At 35.4% G+C, this 11,560-nt stretch overlaps 1 protein-coding gene across 1 annotated transcript; it reads left to right on the forward strand.

The window, feature by feature from the left end:
- The first annotated feature begins 855 nt into the window (after positions 1–855).
- Positions 856–11,244, forward strand: LOC145603750 (protein SEMI-ROLLED LEAF 2-like). The gene is made up of 20 exons (XM_081659727.1): positions 856–1,124; positions 1,586–1,723; positions 2,412–2,486; positions 2,593–2,708; positions 3,349–3,463; positions 4,117–4,245; positions 4,352–4,399; positions 5,618–5,808; positions 5,922–6,118; positions 7,164–7,447; positions 7,551–7,694; positions 7,840–8,205; positions 8,344–8,493; positions 8,773–8,851; positions 8,933–9,057; positions 9,374–9,565; positions 9,662–9,802; positions 9,893–10,024; positions 10,179–10,373; positions 10,784–11,244. Exons 2-20 carry the CDS (start codon positions 1,589–1,591, stop codon positions 10,928–10,930), a joined length of 2,961 nt encoding a protein of 986 aa, XP_081515853.1. The 5' UTR covers positions 856–1,124; positions 1,586–1,588; the 3' UTR covers positions 10,931–11,244.
- Positions 11,245–11,560: the final 316 nt, after the last annotated feature.

The following is an 11,560-nucleotide window of genomic DNA, read 5'->3' on the forward strand; positions in this document are numbered from 1 at the left end:
TAGATGGTTAAAAGTAACTACAGTACATGTACAACTTTGCTAAAGCTACAATACGAAGCCTACCATGCATTAATGACTTAATGTGATTGTAGTTGGTTAACATGGTCCCTAAATTGAACATGAGAGGAATTCAGTTAAGTGTAATTTGACATATAAAATGTCTTTTCTCGTTTATATTCTTACCAAGTTAGCCCACCCCGGTGAAGTGAGAAAGCTTGGGGGTACGTGATTTTTGAGGTTTTGAAATTTTTTGTTTTTGAGTGAAATGTCAAGATTAGTAAGAATAAATTATTGATTTTTCTTACTCCCATTAAGTGCTCCCTTTGTTGTTTTACACATTCATTGTTAATACTATTCGATTATTATTTATTACTCGTACTACTTACTTTACCAAACGAACCACTAGAAAGACATGATTCGAAACTCATCACGTGAGACCTAATGGTCTTTGAGGTAGGGATCCCTTCATCTCTTTTCATACTATAAATTTATGACTTGTCAGACTATATTCAATTCACATGATCTAATCTGATTTTCATATTTGACCAAACTTTAACCTAATTTATACACTAATCCATAAGATGAAAATCACCAAATGAGATAAGATTAGATTCATATTAACACATACACCTACTCTTCAAATATGTACTTTTCATAATTTTCAAAATCTATTCAACGATCAATAAACACTAATAAAAAAATCTAATCAGATTTGATTATTTCTAATTTCTTTTTTCCCTATCCATTAAGAAACAAATAAAAAAGGTTGGGACCAAAAATTTCCTAAAAATAAAGAAGAGGGACTTTACCCAATATTTTTTTCCCCTTTCCCAAAATGCTCAAGAAGAGTGAATTACTGAAATGCAAACAAAGTGATGAGAATCACGTGACATTTCTCCTTTTAATTTTTTGCCTCGAACCACGCGCTCATTTCTTCATCTCTCTTCTCAATTCTCATGTGTGTCAGCCTTTTGATTCTTCATTCTACATTTAGCTCTTGCTTTATTTTCAAAATTTTTCAATTCAATTCAATTTTCTCCCTAAAAGATTAATTTTTTAAAGGAGAAAAAACCCCTTTTAGCAGGGGTCTTCATCTCCTTTCACTCCCTCAGATCTGTTGCTGGGTAAGTTTCTTCTCTCTCTCTTTTTAAAATTTAATCTAATTTTAATTTTATTATGTTTTTCTGTTAAACTTTCTTCTTCTAAATTGCATTTTGTGTTTAATTATACCAGACAAAAAAAAAAAAAAGGGTTTGATTTGTTCTAGAAAAATAACAACGAAACAATTTCTGGGTATGTAATTTTTTCTCTGTTCTCGGTGCTCTTTTACAGACATTTTGGCGATTTCTGGGTATTTTTTCTCCTGGGTTTTTGCTCTTTTTTCTGTTTCATTAGAAAATTTTAAACGGATTTTGAGCTTCACAGTTACAGAAATCAGTACTTGAAACAATTTGTCACACTAATTTTATTATTTTTTTTTTCTGCTCAAAATTTTGGTTGTTGTACATTGTTATACTAATTTTGATTTATATCAGTAAGAAATGAGTAAATTTTTGATAATGTGATTGAATTTGGGAAAATGCAGGAAATGGGGTTTATATCTCGGAAATTATTTCCAGCATGTGGAAGCATGTGTGTATGTTGTCCTGCTCTAAGGTCCAGGTCCAGGCAACCTGTTAAGCGCTACAAAAAGTTGATTGCTGATATTTTCCCCAAGTCTCCTGTGAGTTTGCAAATTTACATTACATTTTAGAAAATTCCCACATTATGATTTTTTTTTTGGGTGCAATGTATCTGTGTAGTAGCAACTGTTTTTGGAGATGGTTAGTTGTTATTTGGGGTTTGAATTGTAATCATCAAAAAGTGACTGGTTATGTTGGTTTTATGTAAATATAGAAATTTGATATGAATAATTGTTTTTATTGTTGATTTATGACTACTATAACTGTTTGAGATGATATATTTTGAATGTAAAGAGTTTCTGATAGTTCGGTAGTGTGAGAGAACAAGGTCTTTTGCTTGTCAAGTGTCAACTGTTTGCTCATTGATTTTCTTATAATGTTGTTTATATCATCTGAACATGTGTTATTGAGAATACCTTACAGCTGCCGAGTATAAATGATAACCAGTGAAGAACGAAAGGTTCGATGATTTTTTGAGATAATGTTTATAGGATCTGTATGGAACTGGAAAATGCAAAAGCTTGCATTATTGAGATTCTATGTTTGTGCTTGTTTCAGTAATAATGGTGTACTTCACTATACCTGCTTCTGGAACAGCATGCTTCACTGATACTTAACTGATGGTGTTAATTCATTTGTATCATCTTTGGAGAACTCTAGTAGCTATCCTCTTTCCTTGTTTTTTCATCAGCATAAAGCGTAATATTTCAGTTCTTTCTCCATGTGCAGGATGGCCAGCCAAACGAACGGAAGCTTGTAAAGTTGTGTGAGTATGCTGCTAAGAATCCTATTCGTATCCCTAAGGTAATGATCTTAGAGTATGAGTTGTTTAGTTATTTGACTTTGACACTTTAATCTACCTTTTCATTGCTTGATAGATTTTCTGTTTGGGCCTGCAAAATCACTGTAGATTACAAAACAACTTGAAGAGAAATTCTTCAGAGAATTGCGATATGGACACCTGAAAACTGTTGGCATTGTTATGGAAGCTTATAACAAGTTGCTCTGCATGTGTGGGAAACAAATGTAAGTTTGCCTGCCAATCAACATGTATATCAATTTTATTATTGCTGGTATTGACGGGATCATTTGCTTAATGCTGCTTTTAGGTCCTGAGATAGGACAATCCATTCTTTAATTTTACTTGGAGCTGAATCGGGTAAAAGGGTGTGAAATCAGTACTTTCGTTCTTAAAATTTTCTCCTTAGTCCTTTATGAAAAGTGTCACCTAAACTATTTGTCATAACATTGTCTAGATGAGAACTGAGCTAATAATTTTAAGAATTTTGTCCTCTATATGACTGTATTATCATTGTTGAGATACTGACACAAATTACCAGATTTTATGAATTCTTAACTGACCGAAGTCCTCTCCTATTCCCTTGATTTTATGATTTCATGATCCTCCTGTGTCATTGTCCATTGTTTAGTGACTTTCTTTGTAAGACTTTCCTTCCTTTGTTCCTAGTTATTCTGATAGTCTTATCTCTTATCATATACTTCTGCTTTAACTTGTTTACTTTTGTATTCATTGTCTGAATAATTAGATATGTTGTCAGCAATGTGATGTGCCTTCGTTGTTTTGCTCTGAATAGCCTTGGGTGTTAGTAAAGCTGACAATGGTTTGGTGAGTACTAGGTGTAACTGCAATTGTTTTCTCTTTTAGGGCATACTTTGCAGCAAGTCTGTTGCTTCTTAGTGATGAGGTTTTGGATCGCTCAAAGGAAGTTGATGTACAGGTAGCTGGATGCCAAACTTTAACTCGATTTATCTACAGTCAGGTAAAGTACAAGACCTGTTTCTCATTGCTTCACGGGATTTCATATTGCATATTAGTAGAGTAAAATTTGTATTTTAGAGGAGCTTTGTTCACTGTTTTTTGTGAAGAGTTGTTTTAAGTAGTGAAGAGCATGCTTTTGGGCTTCAGCTTATGTCCACCTTTTCCTTTTCTTTCTTTCTTTTTTTTTTTTTTTCCTCCTCTCTAGCTGACTTCACAATTTATTAATTTATTTTTTCCCACCTTGTTTTTATTTTTAAAACCTTCCACTTGGTTTTTTGTGGATGTAAATGCGACGATTCACAGAATATCCTATAATTCACAGATGAAACCCATCAAATATTCACTTGAAGGCCAAGTTCATTTTGTTCACAGTTTCACATTGTTTCTGAAGCTGAAAGGAATATAAAATTTAAGTATTTTTTTAGTTTTACTTCAGGATAAATCTTCAAGATTTTTAAGCCTTGGTTTGTAATAAACTTATAGATGGCTTTTGGAACTGACCTTGTAAGATGGGAATCAATGGATCATTATGATTTTTTCTTTGTAAATTACACTTCTAGTTGTTATCTGTAGTTGGTTTCCAGTTTTTGAACTATTACTGCAATTATTTTTTCCTGTTATGTGGTTTCTTACTAGAATTTGATATATGCCCAGACTGATGGCACTTATGCCCGCAATATCGCAACTTTTGTTAGCAAAGTGTGCATTTTAGCTCGGGAGTCTGGGGTTGAGCATCAAAAACATTCTTTGAGAGCCTCGTGCCTACAGTGCCTTTCAGCTATGGTAACTTCTCAACTTTGATCTTCACCGTATTAAATTTTGAATAATTCAGCATTACTTCTGATTTTTTTTGTTGTTTCTCATCATTGTCTTGTAACTTAACTTGCAGATATGGTACATGGCTGAGTTTTCCAACATTTTTCACAATATAGATGAGGTGAGTAAACTCTCTAACTATCTAAAATTCCATAGTATTTTAATATCTATGTGAGGAAATATTTGGTTGGTGTATGGCTTTGGAGGGGATTCAAGTTTTTCAACCAATAGTCAGTTTACTGGAAGATTTTGGACGTGTAAATTTTAATGTTGACTTGGGTGTGTTTACTAAGAACTTGAGGAGTCTTTACCTCCCTACTTGTTGGGTTGTTTGGTTATAACTGTTGGCAGTTACATCATATGCATACATTGCCTTGCTATGTTACCTTGTCTTTAGTTGTAATTTGTTTGCTTTAACCTATTTGAAGGACTTATATTTGCTGCACCATGACTTTAAGTAGTTTATCATCACAAACATCTATTTTGAGGTTATTTGGTAATGTTAAAAAAAAAGTACCAAAAAGGTATTGGGTGTAAGAAAAAGTGTCAAAGCAGTAATATAAAAGATTTATGGTCGAGTATTAGGAGGATCTTACGGATTTGGAGAACGAATTTGGAGAGATGAATAAAAGGTTAGAGAAGAAGAAAGAAGTGAGGGTGGAGACCACTTAGAAAGGGAAATTTGTTCTTTTGTTTAGTTTTTGCTATGTGATCATTACATCGGATACACTCTCTTGTTTGTTCTATTTGATTTGTTCTTTTGTTTGTATAATAGATACCAAAGTATATGGCGTACGATGTATAGAAAGCATCACTACAAGATATTGTACAAGTTACTAACTATGCTTATTGTTATTAATTCAACTAGGCTGTTATAGATAATGAATCAATGTTTAACTTGAGCCCTTAAGGGCTATATTTTTGTGTCTTGTCCTTTTTCTTTGTAATGTAAAGTATATTTATAACGTGTAGAAAGTTGATGAATGGAGTTAAACCTAATTATTCTTGGAAAGTGACAGCAGCATGATGAGTAATGGCTATATAGAATTTGCGAGTAGCCTTTGCTTGAGCTTTGTCTTGTTCGAGTAATACACTTTATGCTGTTTAATTGGAATTATTTGGTCCTCCTCTTTCCCAAATGTAGTTCTAACTACAGTTTATGTTTCCAAAACTTTTGGTTATTTTTTTAAAAATTTGAGCTAGGTGTTGATTTTGCTATTGTAATAGTTAATTGATTGTTTTATTGACTATTCTAGCTCACATGTGTTACGTCTTGTTTTTCTACTGTTGAAGTAAAGAAAAGGTTATTTATATAGTTTTGTACTGTTTCCAACCACAGATTGTGCAAGTCATATTGGACAACTATGAAGGAAATGTACACAATGAGGAAAGGGAAGAACCACGTCATCAGTGGGTGGATGAGGTTGTTAGATGTGCCGGAGGAGGTTGTGCTGTTGCTGGAGTTGCAAGTCCTTGCTGTACTGCTGTTAGGCCTCCTCCAGACAGGAAAAACATTGCCTCTTTGACAAAGTAATGCAGCGTACTTTTTGTGAATGTGAATATATTTTTATGTAATCAAACATATTGCCTCCTGGACTCGAATTGGATATTTTTTTTATCCCCCAAGTACCTTTTTTTTCCAGAGAGGAGATAGAGAATCCAAGAGTGTGGGCTCAAATTGGTCTCCAACGATTGACTGATCTTGCAAAAGAGAGCTCCACGATGCGTCAGGTTCTAGAGCCAATGTTTATATATTTTGATGCGGGGCGTCATTGGTCTACTCAGCAGGGTTTAGCTGTCACAATTCTTTGTGATATGTGCTATTTCATGGAAGTTCCAGGTACACTTGCTTCACAAATCACTTAGCTGATGTTTGTTCAGTTGAGAGTTCTAGTAACATTCTTACACCTATCCTTTCAAAAAATAAAAGATATACTTTCTCCGTTCTATTAATATTGCAACAAGGAGGAAATTACGCATCCCAAAGCACATTTTATATACTAAATATCTATAATTGTGTAAGAGTAAAAATTATAAAAAGTTGATATTGTGAAAGTATTTTATGAGACGAATCCAATAAGATCCCACATAACTATATTTTGCTTAACGTATAAATCTATATTATATGGTCAAACAAGAGTGATGAATAGTGCAAAAAGTCCATTGTTGCAATATTAATAGAATGGAGGAAGTATAAAAATAAAGTTACAAAAGTTCACATCTTAGTTCTGGTTTGGTAACTCTTCTTTTACCTCAAGTACCTCAGATCCTTGTCAGTTGTCACTCTAACATGAGTATGGACACTCCAACACTTCATTTTGGGCTAAAATTATAGAAAATTCTGACAATTTAGCCTAAGACACTTGGACAGGTACCCTTGCCTGACACTAGTATAGTAGTATCCAAGTTCATGTAACTTAGGTTTAGTTCATTTTCTTTGATTCAATGCTAGTGAGATATATGAATAATTATGGACTGCTGTAATATGGGGATTTTGAAAGAAGCCAAAGGGGGGCCAAAGATGACTTAGATTTTGGGAGTTAAGATTGATATGAAGAATATAGCACTAGAAAGAAGTGGACAGTTAAAGTGGATCTTGGTAGATGTAGGAGACAGTCTTGGTTTATGCAGCCGACCCCATCCTTTTTGATGAAGTCTGTGGATGTTTTGTTGGTTGTTGTAAAAATTATGCTTGTTCTTAATGGCTTGCTCAAGTTTACGGTGTTTCATTTGTTATTTGCTAGTATTATAATATTATTGGTTCTTGTTCTGCAATTTCAGTCCATCTGTAATTGAGCAGGCACACTTGCTACTTGTTATGTGCGTTTGTTCTGCACTGCTAAAATTTCTTTGTACCTTTGTTCTGTTTTTTTTTGGTCTATCAGAAAATCAGCAAGTAATTTTAAATGGCATAATACGTCATATGGACCACAAAAATGTTGCACATGATCCACTAGTTAAGTCTTGCGTGGTCCAAGCTGCTGCGAATGTGGCACGGCAGATTAGGTCTGTTGCAACACTTTCTGATATTGGCTTTGTTGGTGACTTGTTGAGACACTTGAGGAAGAGTCTGCAATCAATTGCTGGTCCTGTTAGAGAGGAAGAGATCAACTTGAATATCCACCTACAAAATTCAATTGAATCTTGCCTCCTTGAAATTGCAAAGGGGGTAAGTTTAATATTATAGGCATATAGTTCTTGCTCTTTTTCATTCAGACTTTTCATCAACCTTTTTCAACTAATTTCCCTATTGGACATATCCCTCCCTGCAGATTAAAGATGCAGATTCATTATTTTATCTTATGGTGATAGCATTGGAGAAGTTGCCTCCTGTTGGAGTTGTTGCCCGGGCAACCATGGGCTCAGTATTAATTCTTGCTCATGTGTCAGTGGCAGTCCATTCCCATTTGCAGCTGGTAAAACTTATCGTTGAAAAATAATAAAGAAATATATTGTTTACATGCTGAACTTCCCTTCATTATTTGTCTCGCTTTTTCACAATGAGTAACATTTTATGCTATATGGCACTTATCCAGTTGTGATTCTGAATAATATTTGCAGGCCTTCCCAGAAGCACTTCTGATACAAATTTTGAAAGCTATGCTGCACACAGATACAGAAGCACGTGTAGTTGCTCATCAGATCTTTTCTGTTCTCTTATTTCCAAGCTCTTGGAGATCTTATGAAACTAGGAGATGGCAGTCCAACAGGAGATCCGCATTAGCATCAGTCACAGATTTACTTGATAAGCTTCGGAAAGAAAAGGATTTTACTGGAGAAAAGACTGTAGATAGTGGCTTAGATGAGGGTAAGGGTAGAGAAGTCCTGGAGGATGAGTTTAAACAGGGATGGAGACGGAGCTCCCCTAACTTCTATAAATTAAGCTCTATCATTGACCGGACAGCCGGAACAAACAGCACTCCTGAGGTATTAGTGTGGTGTAATTATTAATGACATTGTTCACTCTGCTTGTGTGAGAGTTTAATCTTGCATTGTTGAAGTCAAATTTCAACTACTGCAAAAATCTTTATTGAGGTTTTTTCTAATAACTCTGAATTATCGCAGGAAACTTGTATAATGAAGCTGAGTGAAGATCAGATTTTGCAACTGCTTTCTGGCTTTTGGATACAGGCCAATCTTTCAGATAATCTACCATCAAACTTTGAAGCAATAGCTCATTCTTATTGCTTGATGCTGATATCCTCACACATTAAGGTGAAACTAACCCAAGAACCCTTCTTGTTAGCTCAACTTTGGTTCCTAAATTTTGTTTCACTTTCCCTGTATTGCTGCTGTCAGAGACTATGACATCATTCTCCTTTGCATGAAGTGGGTCCATATTACAGTTGATTGATGAGTAACTTTGCCACAACATGTCACATGGTTCATGAAAGCTTAGTGACCATTTATTTTGCATGGATCATTTCAGAAGTCTAGAATTTTTTTTCCTCATTCTTTTGACTCACTCAGAACTAATCAATTTCTCGTATGCAGAACTCAAATCACAGCGTTGTTGTGCGTTTTTTCCAGCTGCCCTTGTCCCTAAGAAATGTGTCATTGCGTGGTGACAGCGGTATGGATATAACTCATAGTATATTATATATTTTCATTTTTGAAAGTCAGTATGGTTAACAAAACTCTTTTGGAGTTGTAGGGATGTTACCGTTTGCTTCCCGGAGATCAATGTTTATAACATCAACTGCTATGCTAATGTTTGCTGCCAGAATGTATCAGATGCTTGAGTTGAATGATCTGCTAAAGTCCCAAGTTCCATCTGATGTGAGTGTTAGATATGAGCACTGTATATTATTATCCTTCTTTATTCTTTTTGTGTAGTTTTAGATAAGTCCCATGTCCTGATTGGAGATGGCTGTTCTGGGGAAGTTATCTTGGGGAGGGGAGTGGGGAGGGGAGGGGGAGGGGGAGGGGGAGGGGGGATGGAAGTAAGGGGGGTTGTAATGGCAGCTAATCATAGCAATATTTCCGTTCATAATGTTTGGTGACCTTGTTTGTTGGAAAATGACTACTTTATTATGCTTTTTGGGGAAGGGTATCATTCTTGCGCTACTGCTATAATCTGTTTGCTATCATGCAGGTTGATCCCTTTTTGGGCATCAATGAGGACCTTCTGGTGTATGTCAAACCTCAAGTCGACATTGGACAATATGGTTCAGCGATTGATAACCAAGCAGCCATTTCATTCCTCTCTGAATTACGAGAAAAGAATCTTGATCATGAGAAGATTACGCTGGACATCATAGTGCGATATCTTTGCTGTATAATAAAGGTATGTTTGGGTGCTGATATTGTAAATGTTAGGTCATCATGTTATAACTTATTATTAACAGATTTGAGCTAAAAATTTCTGTTTATTTTCTTTTAGATAGAGGAAGAAGAGCTACTTAATCAACTATCTACCATGTTCACACCTGACGAGGCTTTCATCTTCGCCCCAAAAGAACTAAGAGAATTGGATCACACTCAGATCATTCGTCACCTGAATGATTCCCCTTCTCTGGATGGTGTACGTTGCATTGTGTACTGTCAGCTTAATTGCTTTTGCATCTTGACTAGTAGTCAAAATTTGAAGTGACAAAAAGTTATCATGTTGCAGGAATTATCTATAAGTTCAGTTGTTGAAGATGATGTGACAAGTTCTATGTCTATTTTGAATGTTTCTGGTCAAAGAGTGCCACATTCCCGTTCAGATTCTCATATTATGAGCATTGGACAACTGTTAGAATCGGTGAGTCTCTCCCTCCTTCAATTTCTCTTCTTTGAATGTCAAAGAATCCATTATATCACTGCATTGCAACCTGGATAGCCTGTGAATGACCTCCTCATAGTCTCCTAAATTACTTGTATTGTCATTTTACTGTGTTTTCTGTGCGCATCTTCAGGCTCTTGAAGTGGCTGGACAAGTTGTTGGGACATCTGTATCGGCCTCACCTCTATCGTACAGTACAATGGCTGGTCAATGTGAAGCTCTTGAGGCGGGCACTAGGAAGAAGCTCTCCAATTGGTTGGCCCATGATAATTCTTCTTCTGGCGATGTTTTTTCTCTTCCGTCTGATGGACCAACAGTAGTTAACCCGGTGAGCTGTGTTAAGATTATATAGTGTTATAGTGCTTTATAGTTTTATAGTAAGGTTTGCTTCATGTGGAACTTTTAGAAGCTTGCATACTTGCCCAAAAATCTCCTCTTTATTGTTTATGATTTTCACCACATTAATCGTATTCTTCTCAAGAGTAATAATATTGTTTATTTCAATTAATATAAACCCTGAACCTGCAATAATTTAGTTGATGGAGATAAAAGGTGCTACTGTCTTTAATAGGCATCTGATAATTGTCCACTTTATGATGTTTTGGGCGAGGGTTAGATTGTGAAGGGCTAATAAGAATTACAATAATCATTTAAAGAAATTATAACAAAAGGTGCTTTATTAGTTTGGAACAAGAAGTTTATCAATCTTAATCCCAGTTGCTGTTTTTGTTGCCATAGGTTTCGCCTCGTACAAATGGTGCACATGGAGAAATGGGATCTCATGAGCAGTTAAGTTCTTTGAGATTGCCTCCTGCCAGCCCCTTCGACAACTTCCTCCATGCAGTTTCAGGTCCAAGACCGATGTTAGCTGGACTATCCCCCTGAAGGAGTTGGAAACTAAAATCGTAGTCACTGAAGTGTAGTGAGCTAGGTGTTAGTGTGTACCGAGTAGTTTTCTGGCTGATCTCTGTTAACTAAGTAGGTGTAGGAGGTAACTACTTGCACAGCTATGTAGCTTAAGAATATGAGGATGCAGGTTCCCTACCTTTGTTATCTAATCTAATTGACGTCGTAGTGCTTTCTGTTTGTTCTTAGCTGACAGTTAAGTCTTCTAGCAGTTGTGTGATTGCTCTAGTAAAGTTAATGGCTGTATGTTGAAAGTGGTTTATATTTTGAGCAGTATGATTTTCTCGATGAAAGGGTAACTTGCATTAACTCGTCTTTTGCTTCTGTCGCCTTAAACTTTTGTACCAAACTTCTAGGGAGTAGAATTTGGGATGAAAGGTGTATTAGATTAGAAGAATTACGACTTTAAGTATTAACACTAGGTATTTCTTATTTGGTGAAGAAGGGGGGGTGCAGATCCGGCAGACCCCCAAAGCAAAATCAAAACAAAAACTCAATGAAATTAAAGAAAGAAAATAAACAAAAGCGAAACAAAGAAAAAACAAAGGCAAAAGAAAACTATTAGTCATTTAGTTGTAGTTCCCTCAAAAAAAAAAAAAAAAAAAAAAA

Source organism: Chenopodium album, chromosome 22, assembly GCF_948465745.1.
Source record: "Chenopodium album chromosome 22, dcCheAlbu1.1, whole genome shotgun sequence".
Classification (NCBI taxonomy): Eukaryota; Viridiplantae; Streptophyta; class Magnoliopsida; order Caryophyllales; family Amaranthaceae; genus Chenopodium; species Chenopodium album.